The 21,234-nt window shown below is 42.4% G+C and overlaps 1 protein-coding gene across 7 annotated transcripts in view; it reads right to left on the reverse strand.

Moving 5' to 3' along the window:
* Window positions 1–21,234, reverse strand: part of LOC141052858 (nucleoside hydrolase-like) — a 74,312-nt gene that overhangs the window by 40,570 nt on the left and 12,508 nt on the right. For 6 of the 7 annotated variants that reach the window (XM_073550167.1, XM_073550169.1, XM_073550168.1 and 3 more), the window contains one exon: window positions 18,220–18,407. In XM_073550167.1, the coding sequence (XP_073406268.1) occupies window positions 18,220–18,407 (188 nt within the window). The remainder of the gene's footprint in view (window positions 1–18,219; window positions 18,408–21,234) is intronic. The other variant, XM_073550171.1, reaches the window with a different exon arrangement.

Here is a 21,234-nt window from a genome sequence, read left to right on the forward strand (position 1 = left end):
TTGTTTTAAAAGGTAACTTCAAATCTCAGAGAGACAGGAGGGTCTGGGAGTATAAATTTATGACAACCTTTGACAAACTCAGTGCAGGAATGAATGTGTCGCATGGATTTATGTCTTTTTACATCAATTAAGGATTTTGCCTGTTCAGACCTTCTGGGAGCTTCACAACACAGAACTAGACCCCAATCAGAGGACAATAAAACATTCAGACTCCTTATCTATTAACTGTTCCAATATTTATGTTTATCCCTCTCCCATAATGATAATTCTGCTTCATGTCACGTCTTATTTATTGCGTTATTTCTGTGCTGTTTTGTGCATAAATATGTGATTCTTCAGATTTTGTATTCATCAATGCCTGATGAAGAGACCTGAGCAGTCTGGAAAGCTTGCAATTTGTTATCATCTTTTCAGTTAGCCATTAAAAGGCATCAACCACTGAGGACTCTCAATTCTAAATATTTTTCTACAAAGAAATGAGCACAGTCTCATGAAAGATCCTTTTTAATCTCTCAATGTGGTTTTCTAGGATTTTTGCCCACTGTAAAAAATAATAGGACAAGCTTTCTTCACTCACTGCAGCTTCCGATCTGCTTTGACCAGATCTGCTTGGGCAGTCATGGACACCCCATTAAAAACAGCTGTTTTTGTTTGTTTGAATTTAGCAGCAATATACTGTGCATGTATATCATATTTTCTATATTTGAAGAGGACTTGTCAACTGATAAAAATGGGCTAGTTTTTGCTTTTAATTTTATTCTCGTCACTGGTCCGCTTAATATGATGTAGGTTTTTTTAAAATCCGTAATATGGTTCAGAAGATATGGACTTTTATATTTAGTGCTAATTTTTATGGTCTTTACATAGGGATGCTGCTGAGAGCATAAAAGGGAAGATATCATAAAAAATAGTACAAAATAAAAAGACCCATATCTCTGGAACATATGGTGAATTTAAAAGATACAAAATAACTGCATGCTCAGGGCAATAGCAGGATATTTGTATATTTTACTCCATTATTTGATTACTCTTTCACATTTATTTCAAATGTATAATGTAACACCATCCATAGCTTCCCCGTCTCCTCCGCACTGACACTCGGATCCCGCTCGCAGCAGAGCAAGAGCCGAGTGTCATTAGCATCTGGTATCAGATGTGATACCCTAATTGACCCTGGCATAAAGGGGGTTTTACACTAAGCGATATCGCTAGCAATATCGCTAAAACGTCACTGGTTTTGTGACGTTATAGCGATATTGCTAGCGATATCGCTATGTGTGATACTTACCTCCGACCGGCTCCCCCGCTGCTCATCGCTGATCGCGCGAGAATGTCCGGCTCCATTTCTAGTCGGGCGCTTCCTGCTGAGACTTCCTGCTGTGACGACGAGCGACGCGTGGAGGCGGGCGGGAGGACGCCAGGATCGCTGTGTCTGAAAGGTGAGTATCATGCGCTGCGTCGCTGCTGCATCGCTGTGAGATCTTTCTGTATGAAAGCTCACTAGCGATCATTTAGCGATGCACCAGCGATCCTGACCGGGTGGGATCGCTGGTGCATCGCTAAATGTAAAAGGGCCTTTAGTGCTGTCCTAGGAACTTTGTGGCTCACTCTATTGATAAGCCAGGCTAAAGCTTCCTATACAGTTTTGATAGTTGCAATTAAATGCTCATTGTGCACAGACAGTTATCCATCCCTACTGGTCCCTAAATATGCTCAAGACAGAGGTCATGGGTTTTCAATGGATAGAAGTAGATATTGTAATGCATACTCTGGACAGACTCACAACTACATCCATTCCCTTTATGCAGACTGTACTGACAGATATTAACTCCCAGTGTACACAAAAGCCTGGACTATGCATTGATCTACAGTATGTAACGTGTGTGACCTTAACCCATCAGAAAAGTCTATACCAGTCTGGCCTGCAAATAATAAAGTTCACCAAAATATCCATCATCTAGTAAGTTTTTCCAGACATGCTGCAGGTTCACAGTTAATTGTGGGCTGAAAATCTGCATTGTATTAAAGTAGCAGGATTGCGGAAGTTATTTTACCAAATCACACCCAAATAACTTCTCAAAAATCACTAAATTTACCTGTTCTGCAGGTTTTTATTCCATAGTCAATTTATACTACAGATTTTGACTCTTTACATTGCATGGTAAGAAACCTACAGCAAATCTGCAGAATTTGCTATTCTGCATCAGCATGATGTTGTCACATCTGATTTAGCAATGGAGTTTTTGCAACAGATCAGTTACATTGCATCATACCTAAAGACTGTGGGTTCTAACAATCCAGAATCTTAAATGTAATTTTGACTAAAGTAGAAGATCCCAAATAATTTTTTTAGACCATAATCTAAAGAGAATTCAATACCGAACATCAGGATTTAGCCCTACAATGAATGGAGTGCTTTATCAGCCTCCTAATGCCATCTTTTATAAAGAAACCACTGAAGCACTAAGTGGAGGAGGACATGACATTGGTAGGGGTGGACCTTTAACTCCTGCAACTTTGTTTGCATAGTGGTGTAGATTTTAAGCAAGAGTGATGTTGCTTTAAGAGGAAGGAGCACAGTATGTCTGTGCCTGGTGTGTTACTGTGAGGAGGGTGGGGCTAATATAGAAGAGCCAACGCTGTCTCTCCCTCTTTCTCTCACCGGATGAACTGGAGGAAACCTCACTCGCCCTGTTATAATCAATGTCCTAAAATGTTTTAATCATTGCTTGTATAATGATGAATGCTTTATTGCATTTGTTGAATTTGCCATTGTATATCTTGTACCAGGTCCAATTTTATCATGGCTATAAAGAGTTAACATTAGCATTAACCTCTAAGCCCAAGGGAAGGGCAATCCTTCAGCCATGGTTCCCTTGAGGTTTCCCCCACAGGGTTTTTTTCCCTCTCCTGAGCACTGTAGAATGACGCTTTGTGAGTCGGAGGTTTTCCAAGTTTAGTCTCCTTAATGCTTTTGCAGGGACTTCTACTTTATAAGTTTACAAAAGTGATTTATAAAAAAAAAATGTAAAAAAATAAAATGGCTTAAAGTGTCAAATGTGACTTGAAATTTATAACCCATCACAGCTTTTTGGTTTAGGAGTCAGGTGGCCAGCCTCAAGGACATTGTAATGGTAGTGTTAATCAGGGGTGGGCACAGTGGTTAAGCACAGGAGTGAGGATAATAGGGTCATTGGGGCTCAGAAAGTTTACTATGGCAAGCCAGCACGTGCCGCCCCTTTATGGATGGCTGTCTCGGTGCTATATATCAGACAGCTCGGCATATCACAGTACTTGTGAATACCAATGTACTAGCACTTCACCTCCTGTGATAAGCTGTGGCCATTTTGACAACCAAAATAATGTGTTTTGTGCATTTATTCCAGTGTCTAGGTTTACTGTTGTTATGGTTGTATAAGATGGAGTGGGGGGTCCATCCCATAGCCAAAAGTCATGTCTGAATTATCCCTTAACAGTACATGTAAATGTTTAAAAACAGTGCTTAACCCTTTCGTGCCACAGCCTGTTATTGCCTTCGTGACAGGGCCAATTTTTACAATTCTGACCACTGTCACTTTATGAGGTTATAACTCTAGAACGCTTCAACGTATCCCACTGATTCTGAGATTGTTTTTTTTCGTGACATATTGTACTTCGTGATAGTGGTAAAATTTGTTCAATACGACTTGCGTTTATTTCTGAAAATATCGGAAATTTGGCGAAATTTTTGAAAATTTCAGAATTTTCAAATTTTTTATCTTTATGCCCTTAAACCAGAGAGTTATATCACATAAAATAGTTAATAAATAACATTTCCCACTTGTCTACTTTACATCAGCACAATTTTTGAAACAAATGTTTTTTGTTACGAAGTTATAAGGGTTAAAAGTTGATCAGCAATTTCTCATTTTTCCATAAAATTTACAAAACCATTTTTTTCTTTTTTAGGGACCACATCACATTTGAAGTCACTTTGAGAGGTCCATATGACAGAAATTACACAAAAGTGACACCATTCTAAAAACTGCACCCTTCAAGGTACTCAAAACCACATTCAAGAAGTTTATTAATCCTTCAGCTGCTTCACAAGAATTAATGGAATGTGGAAGGAAAAAATGAACATTTAACTTTTTCCCACAAAAATGTTACTTTGCACTATATTTTCTATTTTCACAAGGGAAACAGAAGAAAATGCACCATAACATTTGTTGCGTGATTTCTCCTGAGTACGCCCATAACACATGTGGAGGAAAACTATTGTTAGGGCACATGGCAGGGAATACAAAATTGGCTTGAATAGCCGACACCATGTCGTGTTTGTAGAGCCCCTGAGGTGTCTAAACAATAGAAACACCCTCACAAATGACCCTATTTTGGAAACTAGACCCCTCAAGGACTTTATCTAGATGTGTGGTGAGCACTCTGAACCCTCAGGGGCTTCACAGAATTTTATAATGATGACATGTGAAAATTAAAAAACACATTTTCCCAAGAAAAATGTTGTTTCAGCCCCATTTTTTTAAATTTCGCCAAGGTAACAGGAGAAAAGGGACGCCAAAATGTGTTGTGCAATTTTTCCAAAGTACGCAGGTACCCCATATTTGTTGAAAAATGACGGCTTGGGCACATGGTAGGGCAGGGAAGAGAAGGAGCACTATTTTGAATGCAATAAGTTGTGGATACCATGTCACATGCCAAAACAGCAGAAACCCCCACAGATGATACCAATTTTGTAAACTACACCTCTCAAGGAATTTATCTAGGGGAATAGTGAGTATGTTTAACAGTCAGGCAATTCACAAACTTGTATAAAATTGAGATATGCACCCTGAAATTAGGCAGGCTCTCATCACTACAGAAATGCCAAACATGTGGACACTATATGTGGTTTAGTCACACTGTGGCTCAGAAGTTAGGGGGCATTTGAACTTGGGAGCACAGAATTTCTTTTAGGGGGGTGAGGAGCCGTTTTGCTTTTCCAAAGCCTTTGTACTAGCAGTAATGTGGAAGGCCCCTTTATTTCCGTTAACAGATGACATACCTGAATGGGGACTTGCTTTTTTGCGGATTGAGAAGAAGCTTTTATTGGGAACATTATACATAACGTTTGGAATCACATTTATCAGGCGCTCTACGCTGAGCACTTACTTTGGGGTTTCCATCTAAATCTCTGAGTGACATGAATCAGATGAAAACCCCAAGGGATCCATTCACTATAATGAGACAGCAGAGTTACGCTGGACTCCGCCTGGCCTTTGTTCAGAGGTGTCCATTTCAGAGGAGCACAAAACTGGTGGACTGCTCTTTTATATATGACTAAAAAGACGGACACGGCCGGAACACAGGTCCTATGGCGTCCACAGTGCCTCCATCTGCCTCATTATAGGGAATCTTCCACCGGGGGTTCTGTCTGAATCATGTATTTCAGAGATTTACACGGAAACCCCAACGCTCAGAATAAAAAAAATAAACAGCAGATGAAGAATTGATTTTATTTATTTTTTAAGCTGTTCCTCGTGCGGTATAAGTGATTAGGCAACTTTATTCTTCAGATCGGTGCGATTACTACGATATCAGATTTATATCTGGTTTTTATGTTTGGCTGCTGCCACACACCAATAGACGCTTTTTATTGCAAAAACAAGTATTTGCATCACCATATTTTGCGAGCTATAATTTTCCATCATTCAGCCGACAGAGTCATGTGAGGGCTTGTTTTTTGAGCATTGAGCTGGCTTTTTTATTGGTACCATTTTCGAGCACATGACTTTTTTTTAATCGCTTTCTATTCTGATTTTTGGGAGACAGAATGATCAAACATTGGAAATAGTTTTTAGGGTTTATTTTTATTGCCGTTCCGCGTGTGGCAAGATTGATATGGCAGCTTTATTCTTCGGGTCAATACGATTATAGTGATACCACATTTATATTTCTTTTATGTTTTGCCACTTTTTCACAACAAAAAATCGTTCATAGAAAATTGTTTTTGCATTGCTTTATTCTGAGAGCTATAACTTTTTTATTTTTCAGCTGTTGGAGCTGTATGACAGCTTGTTTTTTGCAGGACAAGATGACGTTTTCATTTTTATTTTGTTTTGATTTTTTGATTGTGTTTTATTCTACCTTATGTTTGACGGCATGGTGAAAAAGCAAAAGGTTTTTGCTCTTTTTTTACGGTGTGCACTGAAGGAGTTAATAAGTGTAACAGTTTTATAGGTCGGCTCGTTCTGGACGCGGCGATAGAAAATATGTGTACTTTTTTGTTTGTACATAAATATATGTATTTATTGGTTTAATATTTTCTCTTTTTATATTCATTTTGTGATATTTTTAATAGTTTTAAAACATTTTTACTTTTTTAAACATTTTTACTTATTCCCTGTATGAGACCTGACAGTTTTATACAGGAAGATCGCTTGTTAAGCCCCCGTCACACATAGCGATCTCGCTAGCGAGATCACAGCTGAGTCACAAGTTTTGTGACGCAACAGCGATCTCATCAGCGAGATCGCTGTGTGCGACACTGACCAGCGACTGGCCCCCCTGCCGGTTATCGCTGATCGTCCTGAAAGGGCCAGTACATTTTTTTGATCGCTGGTCTCCCGCTGGCCAGCACGCATCGCTGAGTGTGACAGGCGGGAGACGAGCGATCAGTGCGCTGGTAACTAAGGTAAACGCCGCGTTTCTAAGCGGCGCACTGCGCGCTGCTTAGGAACCCGATGTGTACCTTGGTTACCAGCTCCCTGCACAAGCGCGCTGGTAGCTAAGGTACACAGTGTGTAACTAAGCGACATGCGTCGCTTGTTACCCTCCTGTCGCTGGTGCTGATCGCTGGTGAAGCTGCCTGTTTGGCAGCTCACCAGCGATCATGTCGCGACACACCAGCGATCCTGACAAGGTAATATCGTTGTCGGGATCGCTGGTGCGTCGCTATGTGTGACGGGGGCCTAAGACTCAGCTGCAGGCTGAATCAGACAAGCCACTGCAGCAGGCAGACCCGGAAGTAATCACGTGACCTCCAGCTGTCTGGACAACATGGGATCCCCTGTGATGTGATCAGGTCTCATCATGGAGGGCATCAGAGAGGTGAGTATAGCAGCAGTCTCCATCTACTATTTTCTAAATGCTGTGATCAAGGCGTCTAGAAGTTATAAAAGGGTTAACATCATTAGGACCTGATCTAATCAGATCCCGATGTCACTTGTCAGAGCGACTGCTCTGCACAGCAATCACAACGCTTGCAGGCCTGAGTGCGGCGAGACCGACAGCTTATAAATGTTGGCGCTGCACAGAGCCCAGCAAGCGCTGATGTTTATGTACCGTGGGTGGTAAGGAAGCTGTTAATTGTCCCTGCTCTCCCTGACAGTGGCCATGGGACTAGTCCAGGACCAATGGCAATCACTGTTACTGCATGGTGGAAGAATGCCCACAGGAGTGTGATTGACATCCTGGTGCTTGTAGGGAGGAGAAATCATCTCTTCTCCTCCCTGCTGCCTTATTACAAAGATAGCTATGAAATGCTGAAATCAGAGACTGAATTCAATTTGCAATCAAAGGGGAAATAGTCTAGATATGGTATTGTATTGTAAGGAAGTGAAATGTAATGATTACTTGTTTCCTTCCTCAGAGTTGTCCTTCCTATGTTATTATGTATATATTGCTGTATTATAATGTTTCTGATTAACGTCTGCAGTACTGCTACATAGAAATATGCATTATCGCTAGTCTTTAATGGTATTGCCACATGTATGTGTTACCATTGTGTATTGTATAATATTATGTGTCTGTTGACTATAGTTAGGGTAAGGTAGCGCATCCTTCTTGGGACATTGTAGCATATCGTACATGTATTTAGCTAAAAAATAAAGAAAAAAATTACATGCAGTCACCCTTAGTTTTAATACCCAGCTGAGGTAAAGCAGACAACTGGGAACTGGTGTTAGTATTCCCAGGTTATTAATATCAGCTCACAGCTGTCTGCATAGCCTTTACTGGATATTAAAAAGTGGACCATCCAAATAACGATGTGGGGTCCCCCTATTTTTAAAAAACCGCAAAGGCCAAGCATACAGTTGCTGGCAAAATTAATAGTATGGGAAAGTCCCATGGATATTAGCCCCCTCCCAGACTAATAAAGCCAACTCTCAGCTGCCCCAGAAATATTGCATCCATAAGATGCGCCAATTCTGGCTCTAAGCCTCAGCTCTTCCTGCTTGTCCTGGTGTACTGGCAAGCTGAGTTTTGGGGATGATGTCAGCTGTATAATGTCTGCTGACATCAAGCCCAGGGGATAGTAATGGAGAGGTGTCTTCAGACACCCCCCATTACTAACCCATAGTCAAAAGTAATAAACACACACACAGAAAGTCCTTTAAATTGTACAAAACACTCTGACCCTCTTTTATCCATTTAAAACCTTTTTTAAAAAAAATCAAATAATCCAAAGGGGTCCACTGTAAAACCATTCCAAGTCTCATGACTATCCCCATCTCTGCTACATCTTGTGCAGTGCTGAGAGGGTGACATCAGTAGTGTGACCGCTCAGCTCAACAGTCAAATTCACATGCTACTGTCAGTGTGTGGCGGATGCCATGCTGAGTGGTCACATTATAGATAGCACCACTCAAAACAGCATCAGGATGTAGTAGAGTCGGGATCGACGGTCAATGGATTTATGGTGAACATCAATTATTTGATTTTTTTCAAGGTAATAAATAGGTGAAGAGGGTCAGGGAGTGTTTTGTACAATTAAAGGACTTTTCTCTGTGTGTGGTTTTTGCTTTAAATTTGAGGGGTTAGTAATGGGAGTGTCTTATACACTCTTCTCCACTACTAACATCTGGGCTTGATGTCTGCTGATATTACAAAGCTGACATCAACCCCAAAATATTATCCCACTTTCCAGCACACCAGGGCAAGCGGGAAGAGCTAGGCAAAGTGCCATAATTAGCGCATCTAATGGATGCATCTCTCCTGGGGCAGCTGCAGGCTACTATTTTTAGGCTGAGGAGGACCAAATATACACGGGCCTTCACAGCCAAAGAAGACCATGCCCCAGCTGTCTGCTTTAGCTTGTCTGGTTATCAAAAATGGGGAGACCATACACCGTTTTTTAAAATTATTTATTTAAATAAATCCAAATTGTAGCCATTTTTAGAGCAGAATTTTTATCAACCTATTAAAGAGATGGAGACAACTATATCAGCAGAAAAGGAGTAGAAAAACACCAGTTACCATCCAGGCAAATGTCAGAATGACCAGAATTTGGTCCATTCATAGCTATACTGTAGTTCCAACCTTCATTTTTACTGAAGGAATGTCCTACTGCCCTCACTGCGTTTTGCATAATCACCGTCAGAGTCGATCAACAGGAAGCTCAAGGGGTCATTTCCAGCAAAACTTGGAAGCATAATTTTGGAACATACACCAAGTTGCAAAGGAGTCCTCGCTCTTTCTTAATACAGAGAGTAGTATAGATAGTATAGAGTGGTTATAAAAAGTCTACACACCCTTGTTAAAATGCCAGGGTTTTGTCATATAGAAAAGAAAAAATGCCAAGAACAATAATTTCAAAACTTTATCCACCTTTAATGTGACTTATAACCAAATGTAAATCCATTGAGAAACAAACTGAAGTTATTTAATGGTGAAAAAAATTATGAAACTAAAATAATGTGGTTGCCCAATTGTAAACCTCCTCTTATACCTTGGGATGTGGTTCTGTTCAGAATTAGGCAATCATATTTAAATTCTTGTAAAATAGTAGTCATTGCACTGCTGCCATCATTTACAGTGATAATGGTTTAGGTGTTCTAGTAGGATTTTGCTGATATTTTCAAGTGGAGGGTGGGAAAAGTACAGTTTGTCTTTAAAGAACAGAATCCCTTGCTTAATAAATTAATCACCGTTATCATCAACCTTTTTAACTCCCTATTTTTCCACGTATTAGATCTTAGTTCTTTTGGAGAACCCCAAAACTCCGCTGGAAAAATGTCAGATTTCATAGTAACTCCAAGAGAGGAAAGGATTTTTTTAAAAAAGTATATATTATATATATATATATATATATATATATATATATATATATATATATATATATATATATATATACACACATACACACACACACACACATACATAGTGACAACTAAAAAAATAAAAAGCAAAACTTTTGAAGTGTGATTACTTCTGTCTGGTTGTCAAGAAGCAGTTTTTGCAAGTGTATGAAGTCGTCATGATGCAAGACTTTAATTTTGACCAAAAAGCTTTAGAATATACTGTAGGTATGGTCATTCAATTAATGAAAACGGACTGCCAAAAGTTTTGCATATACTATTTATTGATCACAACATAGAGAGTAATTAATTGCTTACAATGCCATAACTATTTTGTAATATAACCTCTTGCTTTAATTACTGTACCACACTGACGGGACACTGAAGATATCCTGAGGGACCTTGCTTCCTTCCATTTGCAAATCTGTAAACAATTAAATCTTTATTGCTATGGGTATGGGCCCCAACTCAAAGCCCTAACTCATTCCAAAGGTGCTCTATGGGGTTTAAAATAAGATGATTGCTTTGGCCATGGCAACAAGTGAACATTTTTATTTGCTAAACAATTTTTGACTATATTGGATGTGTGTATTACATTCTTCAGTATATCCTTGTACATGGTAGCATTCATATTTCCATCAATTCAATGCAGCGGTCCAATGGCTGATGTAGAAAATCACCCACAAACCATGACATTGCCACCACCATTTTTTACTGCAGGTGTTTATTACCTTACATCATTACATTTTCCAATTGGGCAGTATAAATAGTGCTTGCCATCACTACCAAACAGATTGGATTTATCCGATCACAACACCTTAGACCAATTTGTCTCTTTCCATTGGCTGTGTTCTTTGGCAAACTCAAGTCAGGCCTTCTAATTATTTGCAGAGATGAAAGGCTTCTTGACTGGAGCTTGTGCTTTCAACTCTACTGCTGTTGGCCATTGGACCACAGTTTGGCAACTTAGCTTGGGCTTGCTCTCCTCCTCGGTGACCCAATCATAACACCCTCCAGTTCTTTGAGCGACGATGGTGGCGGAAATCGACGTCTAACTTGAATCTCAAAAATCGACCATAAATGCTCAATAATGTTGAGGTCTGGGGATTGTGGGGGCCAGATGAGATGCTCAACTTCATTAGAATGTTCCTCATGCCATGCTTTAACGATTCTAGCTGTATGAATTGGTGCATTATCATCCTGAAAGATGGCGTTACCCTCCGGGAACAGTGCTTGAACCATAGGATGCACTTGGTCACCCAAAATGCCTAAATAATCTCGGCTGTTAATTCTTCCATGAAGGGATATCATTGGCCCGGCGGATCTCCATGAAATAGCACCCCAGATCATCACAGAACCTCCGCCATGTTTTATGGTTGGGAGAAGGCAGTCTGGATGGAATGCTTTTTTCGGCTGTCTCCAAACATACACTCGGCCGGAGGTTGGAAATAGGGTAAACGATGATTCGTCTGAGAATATCAGGTTTCCACTGCTTGAGGGACCAATTCTGGAGGTTTCTACACCACTCTAAACGCTTGGAAACATTTGTCATTGAGAGCAGCGGTTTTCTAATTGCAGCTCTTCCGTGGAATCAAGATTTGTGCAGCTCCCGACGAACAGTTTTCGTGGAAACTGGGTTCTGCAGGTGTTCATTGAGCTCAGCAGTGATTTTCGGAGCCGTGGTCTTGCAATCCTCTCTCAGAATTCGCTTTAGTGTCCGACGGTCTCTCTCAGTCAACTTCGACTTTCGGCCAGACCTGTGCTTTGCTGCGGACGTTTTTCCTTCTCTTTCAAACGCAGTCATTACTTTGGAGAGGGTACCTCTTGACACGCCAAGCATTCAGGCACTTTCTGTTACACTAGCGCCTGCCATACGAGCACCAACAATTTGGCCTCTTTGAAAATCCGAGAGGTCTGCCATTGGCATCAGGTTCTCATCAATTTGATTACAATTCTGCAAAACAGTTAATTTACATACACATATCACATAACACAAATAATCAACTACAGATTACCATATGTCACGGTTTGCATGTTTATAACATGTTCAAAGATTATGATGCCAAAACGTTAGGTGTTTCCATTATTTTGTCCAACCCCTGTGGATAGATAATTTATAAAATAGTAAAAAAATAAATAAATAAATTTGTACATATTGGGCACCACTCTTGGCACAGGACCTCAAATGCAGAAGGTAAATACAGCACTGCATTTTGTTTCTTCCATCCTAGGCCCAATGGCTCACTGCACAGAGGTCCTCCTGTGTATCAACAGGATTCAATATCTTGGCCATTTGAGATCTAACTCGGCTGGCATTAGACAGTAAAGCTCTTCACTTCAGTGCAGCATAGAACATCCTTTCAGGGCCCATTCTACAGAACTTTAACCCCTTCAAGACATGCGCCATACATGTACTGTGCATGTTGGGCCTCCTCCTTTGATGTGGGCTTTGGCGCTGAGCCCACATCTTTTCAAGCACGTAGGCTGATTTGAACAGCCACAGCACATGTCAGCTTCAAACAGCCGCGGGTTGAATCGTGATCCACCCGTGGCTGTTAACCTGTTAAATGCCGCTGTCAATCACTGACAGTGGCATTTAACACAATCACGCCGAAAGAGCGTCACTAATCCTGCCCATCTGCGACCGTGTCACATGATTGCGAGTCGCCGATGGGTTGGCATGACAATCTGGATTCTGCAGGAGACACTTGCGATTGTCATTGCCGGATAGCTATGAGAGCCATCCAGCGTTCTAGCTCTCATAACAAGTGACCATTTCTGCTATACAGAGCAAGGCTACAGCCCTGCTGTGTGAAGTACAGGCAATCAGATGATCACAACTTAAAGTCTTCCATGGAGACTATTGATTCAAGTGTAAAGTAAAAAATAAAAAAGTTTTTTAAAAAAAAAAAAATCTAAAAAGTTAAAATCACTCCCCATGTGCCCCATTTACTATATAAAGCTCAAATGTGGGTGTGTATGTATGTATGTCCAGGATTGGCATGTGCACCATCGTAGCTACAGCCACAAAATTTTGCACAGTCACACGTCTGGACCCTGAGAGCGTCATAGGCTATGTTGTGAGGCGAAATTTTAACCTTGCGCGTTCTAATTCACCAAACAATTTTGCCCCTATCTACATAATGGGGAAAAAGTGAAAGGAAAAGTGTTGGAGGCAAATTGACAGCTGCCAGATGTGAACAAGGGGGACTTAAAGAATGAGAGTGATGGAGCCAAAGAATATATACCGTACAGTTGCTAAGGTGGGGCCCTGACATGGGATACTCATCACACACGGGGATATGAACACACACACAAAATACGCCACACACTACCACATGCTTCAACACATATACCACCCTCAGCACACATTTCACCACACATACACCAACCTCGCCACATAAAAGTCGAAACACAAAAGTCGCCACTCAAAACTCGCCACGCTGTCCCAGAGCTGTTTAAAAGATGAAAAATGAGCTGTGATTGGTTGCTATCAGCAACAGTTTTCTTTGTAGACAGTTGTGGTAACTGAGGCCTATTCTTATCATTTCTATGGTGTTATCGTCCTTCTGTAAAGCTGGAAATAACAATTTATTACCGTGCCAACACAGACCACCCTCTGACACAGACTGCAGGGGGGGCCAAGTATCACACAGGATAGGATTAGCTACACGGCTCAGCAGTCAGTATCACACAGGATAGGATTAGATACATAGCTCAGCAGTCAGTATCACACAGGAGAGGATTAGACACAGGGCTCAGCAGGCAGTATCACACAGGATAGGATTAGATACACAGCTCAGCAATCAGTATCACACAGGATAGAAATAGATACACAGCTCAGCAGACAGTATCACACAGGATAGGATTAGATACGCAGCTCAGCACACAGTATCACACAGAATAGTATTAGATACACGGCTCAGCAGTCAGTATTACACAGGATAGGATTAGATGCACGGTTTTTATGTGCAATATAATCATTATAATTTGTTATAACTAACCACAGTTGGTTACTATGCCCAGGCAAAGCCGGGCTCTTCAGCTAGTTCAAAATAAACCAATAAAAAGTACACATATTTGGTTTTGCTGCATTCAAAATTGCATGATCAATATATAAAAATAATTAATCTGAATGGTAAAAGATGTATGTGAAGGAAGACCGGTTCCTCCCACGTCACCAATGTGACGTAACTATCCAGGCACAGCTCTCCGGCACCCCCTTTGTCTCTCAGGTCAGTAAGGGAACTGCACCTAGAGCAAATAGCCGCCGGGGAGGATGTCCTGTTACCCGCTGGGTATTCTAAGATCCATAGTCAGAGTAAAAGCATCAGCCAAAGATTAATTTTATGGTTTAATTGCCTTAAGGGCGCACTAGATAATTACAGAAATATACAGTGGATTTGCAGTCAGAGTAAAATATAACAATAATGGTACAAGACTTAGAGGTATTAAGCTGGAGGTCAATTTACCAGGTTGTAGGTTGCATGTGGATGCTGGGAGCTCTGTGTCATGATCCATGCTGGATCATGACAGATAAAATGCACAAGTAACCTTTTTTTTCCCTTGAGCCTTTTGCTCAGGTTTGGTTTTTGCCCCCGGTGGCCATTAGGATTATTGCACTATGGTGTCTTTTGTTCAAAGTTTGCCCCCGGTGGTGGTGAGCGTCATTGCACTCTGGTTTCTTTAGTTAAGTGCACATGATTTAATGCTGGTGTGATTACTGGCTCTTACCTATAAAAGAGTCACAGGTGTTGCAATCAGTGTTTGTGATAGTTTCATTTCAACCATCCTTGGTGGAGGAAGGAGCTGGAGAGCGTTCCCTGCAGCACTGTCTTAGCCCTGGTGTGGAAGGAGTCATAGGGGACTTCCTTGTCGCTCTGACAGAGCTTGGTGGCAGCTATTCAGGAGGAGAGCTGCATTCTGGTGGTGGACTCTGTTGCCAGGAGCAAGTGCAACAGAGTAAAGCTAAGTGGCGTTTCCCTGTTTGCTGTTTTTCCTTGGTGTGTATTAGTGCAGCGGTGGGGCCAGTGCCTGCGCCACCCAGCTCCCTTGCAAGGGATAGGTGTAGGGTGTGCCAGGGCGACAGGTTACTGGGCGGCACCTGGTGTGGAACCGGCATAGGGAACATTAGGAGCGTTAGGGACACTGACTCAGGGGAGTGCAGGAGGTCTCCACGTCCCCTCTCCCTATCGCAGGGCCCACCGTTGTAACCGTTTCCCCTTTCCCTGTGTCTTGTTGTTTTAGTTACCGGCCTGCGAGCCGCGTCACACAGGACCGTATCACGTGCCGTGTCTTGTTGTTTTAGTTACCGGCCTGCTGGTCGCATCACACAGGACTGGTCCACGTGACACTCTGCAGTCCACAGGTACAAGAATCTTAGTTGCCAGACAGACCCCAAAGCGCGTGCCGCTGCTCCCTTGGCAGATCTGTCCCCAGTTCCTTCTTAGATTATCATCTGGTTTTTCTGAGAGAGTGAGACTCTCTGCCATGTGCTCCCAGTTCTTAAGCATGTTGGGTTCCCCCCAGTGTCATAGGGTGGGCTAATAATCTCCACCCTTTAGCTCCCTGCAGAACTTATTCCCAATATCTAAGAAAAGGGGTAACTTTCTCCAGGATGATCGGATCAGGACATGAGAGGTACCAGTGAATGCGGTTTGTTTTGCCTGTCGTGTAGAGAGCAAACATGGCCCCATTGGGTCACTGTGGAGGGCCAATCTCTATATCTCAGGTCCCAGAGCCCTCACAGACTCAGGAGTCGCACTGCCAGATGCGTGATTTCCTCAGGGTCACGCGGATATTTTTAATGAGTCTGTAACTCGAAAGGTGTGCTCATAATCCATGATCCTAGGATGGAGTCAGAGTGGCTGGGAGAGACAATGGATGTGTATTTCTGTGTCCAGCTGACAGGTATATTCTAATTGAAGCCCCCAGGCACCTTCATGCCCCATGCTGGCGTGGCTCCTACTCAAGCTTTGAAGTTCTGTTTTGGCCTTATCTAATTATCATACTAAAAGACCTTGCTATTCAACATTGGAGCACTAAATCCTGCTTTCTTCAATATGCTTACAGGCCATGGGGTGTAGGAGCAGTTAGCTGTCAGACAAACTGGCGTCACCAGGACAGGCCAAGCTCAGACATGAGGCGAGCATTATGCCCCATATCCAAGATGGCGGCTGCTCCTTCATCACAATGTAACAAGACAAAAAGTCAAGACGCCAGAATTACGGCAATAACGGGCAATCAAAACATCTACACCAAAGTGGTACCAATAAAAACATCACCAAAAAATAAGCCCTCACCCAGCCCCTGATTCGGAAAAATGAATATGCTATGGATCTCGGAAAATAACGCAATTTTTTTCACCACTTAAATTAAAAAGAACCTATACATGTTTGGTATCTACGAACTCATAATGTCTGACCTGGAGAATCATAATAGTGAATCAGTTTTAGCATTTGGTGGAATTGCACTTTTTTTTTTTCAGTTTCACAGCACTTGTATTTTTATTCCCAATTTCTAGTACACTATGTGGTAAAACCAAAGATGTTGTTCAAAATTACAACTTTTCCCGCAAGAAAAAACACGCCCTTATATGGCCATATTGACAGAAATGCAAAAATGCAAAATAGCCCAGGGGTGAAGGGGTTAAAATACAGAACAGGGGTCAATGAGTAGGAGGTAAAGGGTTACTCGCGCCTTATAAATTGGCATATACTTCAGTATATGCCATTACTTTATGATTGGTTAGAGGCTGACCCCTTTGAAAGTAAGTGTTTAGAAGACTTGTTAAGGCTACTTTCACACATCAGGTTTTCGGCGTCAGGCGCGATCCGGCGTCGTGCCGGAATGCCGGATCCGGCAAATGTTTTGTAAAACCTGATGTGCCGGATCCGGTTTTCTGCCGGATCCGTCTTGTTCTTGACAGACAAAACCGGATCCGTCTCATCCGGTTCATCCGTTTTTCTATCCGTTTTTCGACGGATTACGCCGGATCTGGTTTTTAAAATTGACCCTTGTGGCCTTCCGAACGGGATTGGCTACTGGAAAACTATATATAGCATGTTCCTACAGCCCTTCTTTGACAGGTTGTAGTGGGCAGAGCTACTGAGCATGCTCAGACCAAAAAAAACCGGATCCGGCTTTCGCCGGATCAGGCGCATTGCGGCGCTCATAGGCTTTCATTGTGTGAAAAAGACGGACGCGCCGGATCCGGCGTGTCCGGCTTTTTCGCCGGAGACAAAAACGTTACAGTAGCCGTTTTTTCCAGACGCCGGATCGCGACACAGTGCCGGATCCGGCGAAAACCGGATGAAACGCATGGCGATCCGGCGCAAATGCAAGTCAATGGGGGGGAAACCGGATCCGGCATTGCATTTCGCCGGATCCGGTTTCTGTCAAAAGCGCCGGATCGCGCCTGACGGCAAAAACCTGATGTGTGAAAGAGGCCTAAGACAACATTCTGAGTCCTTCTACTGATCTCTGATGTCAGAAAAGAAAGTTTTTTGTTTTTTTTATATTACTAGCAGCTGCATATTTTGTGTTTATTCCAATAGCTCGGCACCAGCTTTTTCTTACGATTAGGCCAGGATTACACATGTGAGAAACTCGGACGAGTCTCACATCTTAATACCAGGCACTGCCACTGGCACTCGGGAGGGGAGCGTGCGGCTGCATAGAAATACATACAGCCGCACACTCCGGTCCCGAGTGCCAGCGGCAGTGCCAGGTATTAAGATGCGAGACTCATCCGAGTTTCTCACATGAGTGATCCCGGCCTTAAGAAGAAAAACTGATCTTATTTTCCATACTAAAACAGAGTTGGTACACAATAGTCCTGCATTTATTGATCTAGTTAACCCTTATAGTTATTTTTACAGTGACCACTCCAAGACTATTTTGTAAAATAGTTTCTTACTTTTGGTAACAGCACTGACTCACAAGTACCAGGTAGAGGAAATGGCTGCCCTTTAAAAATATTGGGATAGAAAGAACATATACTCGGACTTCAAGAGTCTTGATTTTCCTCTATCAGCTCAAACTTAACACAATCCTATAATTCTACAACATACTGTAAGTTTGATATTTAAAAAAAAAAAAAAAAAAAAAAAAAGTTTTCAAATTGGGCTCCATATAAAAAAAAAAAAATGAATCCATTACTTACATCTAAGCGATCACACAATTTAAGGACGCGCAGGACATTTTTGCAAACATTGTCCAATTGAGTGTTGCCCCCAACACATGTGATTCCTAAAATTTTAACATTTGGAGATGCAATTGCCATCATAATGGCCTGGGCATCATCTGTTCCACAGTCGACATCAATAAGAAGCAACTTCTTATAACTTCCTTCTGGAAGAGATAAAGGACATTCATGAGCAAAATGAAAACATTTCAATCCATAGTAATAAAACCTTTTTATAAGAATAAAGACGCATAATAAATATCGAAGATATTAAACACGTGCCGGTAAAAAAAAATAAAAATGGCAAATAAATAAAAAAATACACTATGTGAAAGGTATGTGCCTTTAATGATGTTAACAAAGAAAGAAATGTCTTGAAAACCAATGATACCAGACAAAAATGCTAAGGCATTTCAGGTCCTTTTGAGCTCTTGCTCTATAAGGCTGGGTTCATATTGTGTTAGGTGCCATCCATTTAACGGATCCGTTGCTATGCGGCACTAACGCAATGTAACGGATCCGTTAACGCTCCTATTGGCATCTATTATGGTAACGTATCCTAACGCATGTCCAAATCGGCATGCGATAGCAATGATGCGTTACTTTGTGACGCACCTTTGAACGCGGTCTACCATGTTTTTGGGTGCGTTAGTTCTAACGCACAGCGAACTGATGCGTTCACTGTGCATAGACCTGTATTGCTAATGCATGGTAACGCAATGCTACCATGCGTTAGCGCAATCGGTAAAAATAAAGACAAGGACATCAGCGCTAGGGCATCCATTTAACGCATACGTTAAATGGATGCCACTAACGCGATGTGAACCTAGCCATAGGCCAGGTTCACATTGTGGTTAACCAGCCCGTTCAACGCATAGCATTGATGGGCTGGTTAACGGTATAGCATAACGCGATCGCGTTATGCTATACCAGCTAGCGCTGATTAATCAGCGCTAGCGGTGACGGAGCCTCAGACGCTGCAGCCCGCATCCGAGGCTCCATCACTAAATGACGGCACATCACGAGCACGTGCCGCTTTACGGCATGCGTCCCGGTGCACCAGATAATGGGGGTCTATGGCAGCGTTAACGGACTTCGTTATACCGCGGTGTAACGCAATCCGTCTAACGGACTTCCATAACGCAGTGTGACCCCGGCCTAAGTGATATCTGCAGGATTGGTAACGTTTTTTGGTGCGTCGTGTACGCCATTTTAAACCGCGCATGCGCAGCCAAAACTCCACCCCCTCCTCCCCGTACATTACAATGGGGCAGCGGATGCGTTGAAAAACTGCATCTGCTGCCCCCGTTTGGCAAAACTTTGACAACCTGCGACGGTATGTCGGGACGACGCAGTGCGACGTCCGTCGGCCGACGCTAGTGTGAAAGTAGCCTTAACCTCCAGACTCACATTGCACAGACAAGAGCAGCATGATAAGGGGAAGGGAGCGAGTTGAAAAGAGTATTTTTTTATTTTGTAATGTCAGCAATTGTAGGGGACAATCATACTGAATGGGGGGCTGGTGTGGTCCAATTACATTGAGTGGGTGACTGGTGTGGGGGCATCATACTGATTGGGGTCTGTGGGGGCATTATAGTGAGTTGGATGCTGTTGGGGTCATAATAAGTCTGAAGCTAGTGGGGGCTATAGTACTGTATGAGGGACTGTGGGGGTCTGTGAGAGCCTCCATATTGAGTTGAAGACTGCAATGTTGTGTGGGGTCCCTTGAGGCCTAATACTGTGTGCAGGACTGTGGAGGCATCATACTGTTTATGGGCATAGATAGTGTGTGTTCTTATGTGTGGACCTATGAGGATATTATACTTTGGTGGGGCAATTTTGATGCATCACGCTGTGAGAGTAATATACTTTGATGGTGGCACTGTGGAGTCATTATGTTCTATTACTTGTGGGGTTAAACTGGTGATGGAATTCACTATATGGTGATACCATACTCCGTGTGTGGGGGGAGGGGTTTGAGAGCATCATACTCTATAATGGCCATAAAAAGGGTATCACAGGTGAGAACACTAAAGGGTGTCAATAAGGACATAATTACAGTGTACGGTGTTATGATTGAGTTACCGTAGGAGGCAAAAACAAATGCTAGCTAAGTCCAGAAAACCAGAAAAGTTGGCAACCATCAGATTGCAGACCCCTGAACCTATCAACACAACTAACAGTAGCCGTGGGGGGTTCCTACGATGACCTAGACCCCTCGATCACAGCCGGAGAGATACATAGGCCTAAAGAAGGAAAGGGGAAATCTAACTGCCCCAGAGCAGACCCCAAAGCAATAGGCAGCCCCCCACATATAATGACGGTGAAGCAAGAAGAAAACACTTAGACAGAAAGACAGGCTGAGCAAAGACAGGGCCCAAAAACTACCTAGATAGGAACGGATAGGAAGGCTGCTGTCTGCAATCTGCCAAAACCCTATCAGAGACAAAAGCCAACAAGCTGATATAAAAATGGCCCTGAAGCAACCAAGCTTCAAAAAAACTAAAATCAGCACTCAGGTACTTTCAGAAGACAGAGCTAACGGAACACTGCACACTCCAGCAGGGAGTGGCAGAATCCAAAAAGCAAGAAAAACTAAAACAAATCTTAAATGCAAAAAGGCAAAACAGAAAACTTAGCTTTAGGAGAGCAGGAATCAGACTGGAGTCCACAGAGAAATCACCCGCAGGGCAGAAAGGGCGTAGGCTGCCTTAAATCCAGTCAGTGACTCCACTCAGCCAATCGTCTTCATTAGTCCCAGGTGCCTGATAATCAGGCTCACTACCTTCCTTCACTAGAACAGGGAGTTCACCAGGCCTCAGTGACGGAGGAGAAAATGAACTCACAACAGTACGGGCTTCGAAACATGTCCTCCTGGTATATAAAAGTTGGATGATATGAACCCGCTTAATGTAGGTATATATTGTATGGATTTAGCTTGTTGGTATGTAGCAGCATTTCCACAGGCATGCAGTTTATGGTCCAAACAGGAAG

The sequence above is a fragment of the Dendrobates tinctorius genome, unplaced genomic scaffold, assembly GCF_039654945.1.
Source record: "Dendrobates tinctorius isolate UK_male_01 unplaced genomic scaffold, ASM3965494v1 ptg000163l, whole genome shotgun sequence".
Classification (NCBI taxonomy): domain Eukaryota; kingdom Metazoa; phylum Chordata; class Amphibia; order Anura; family Dendrobatidae; genus Dendrobates; species Dendrobates tinctorius.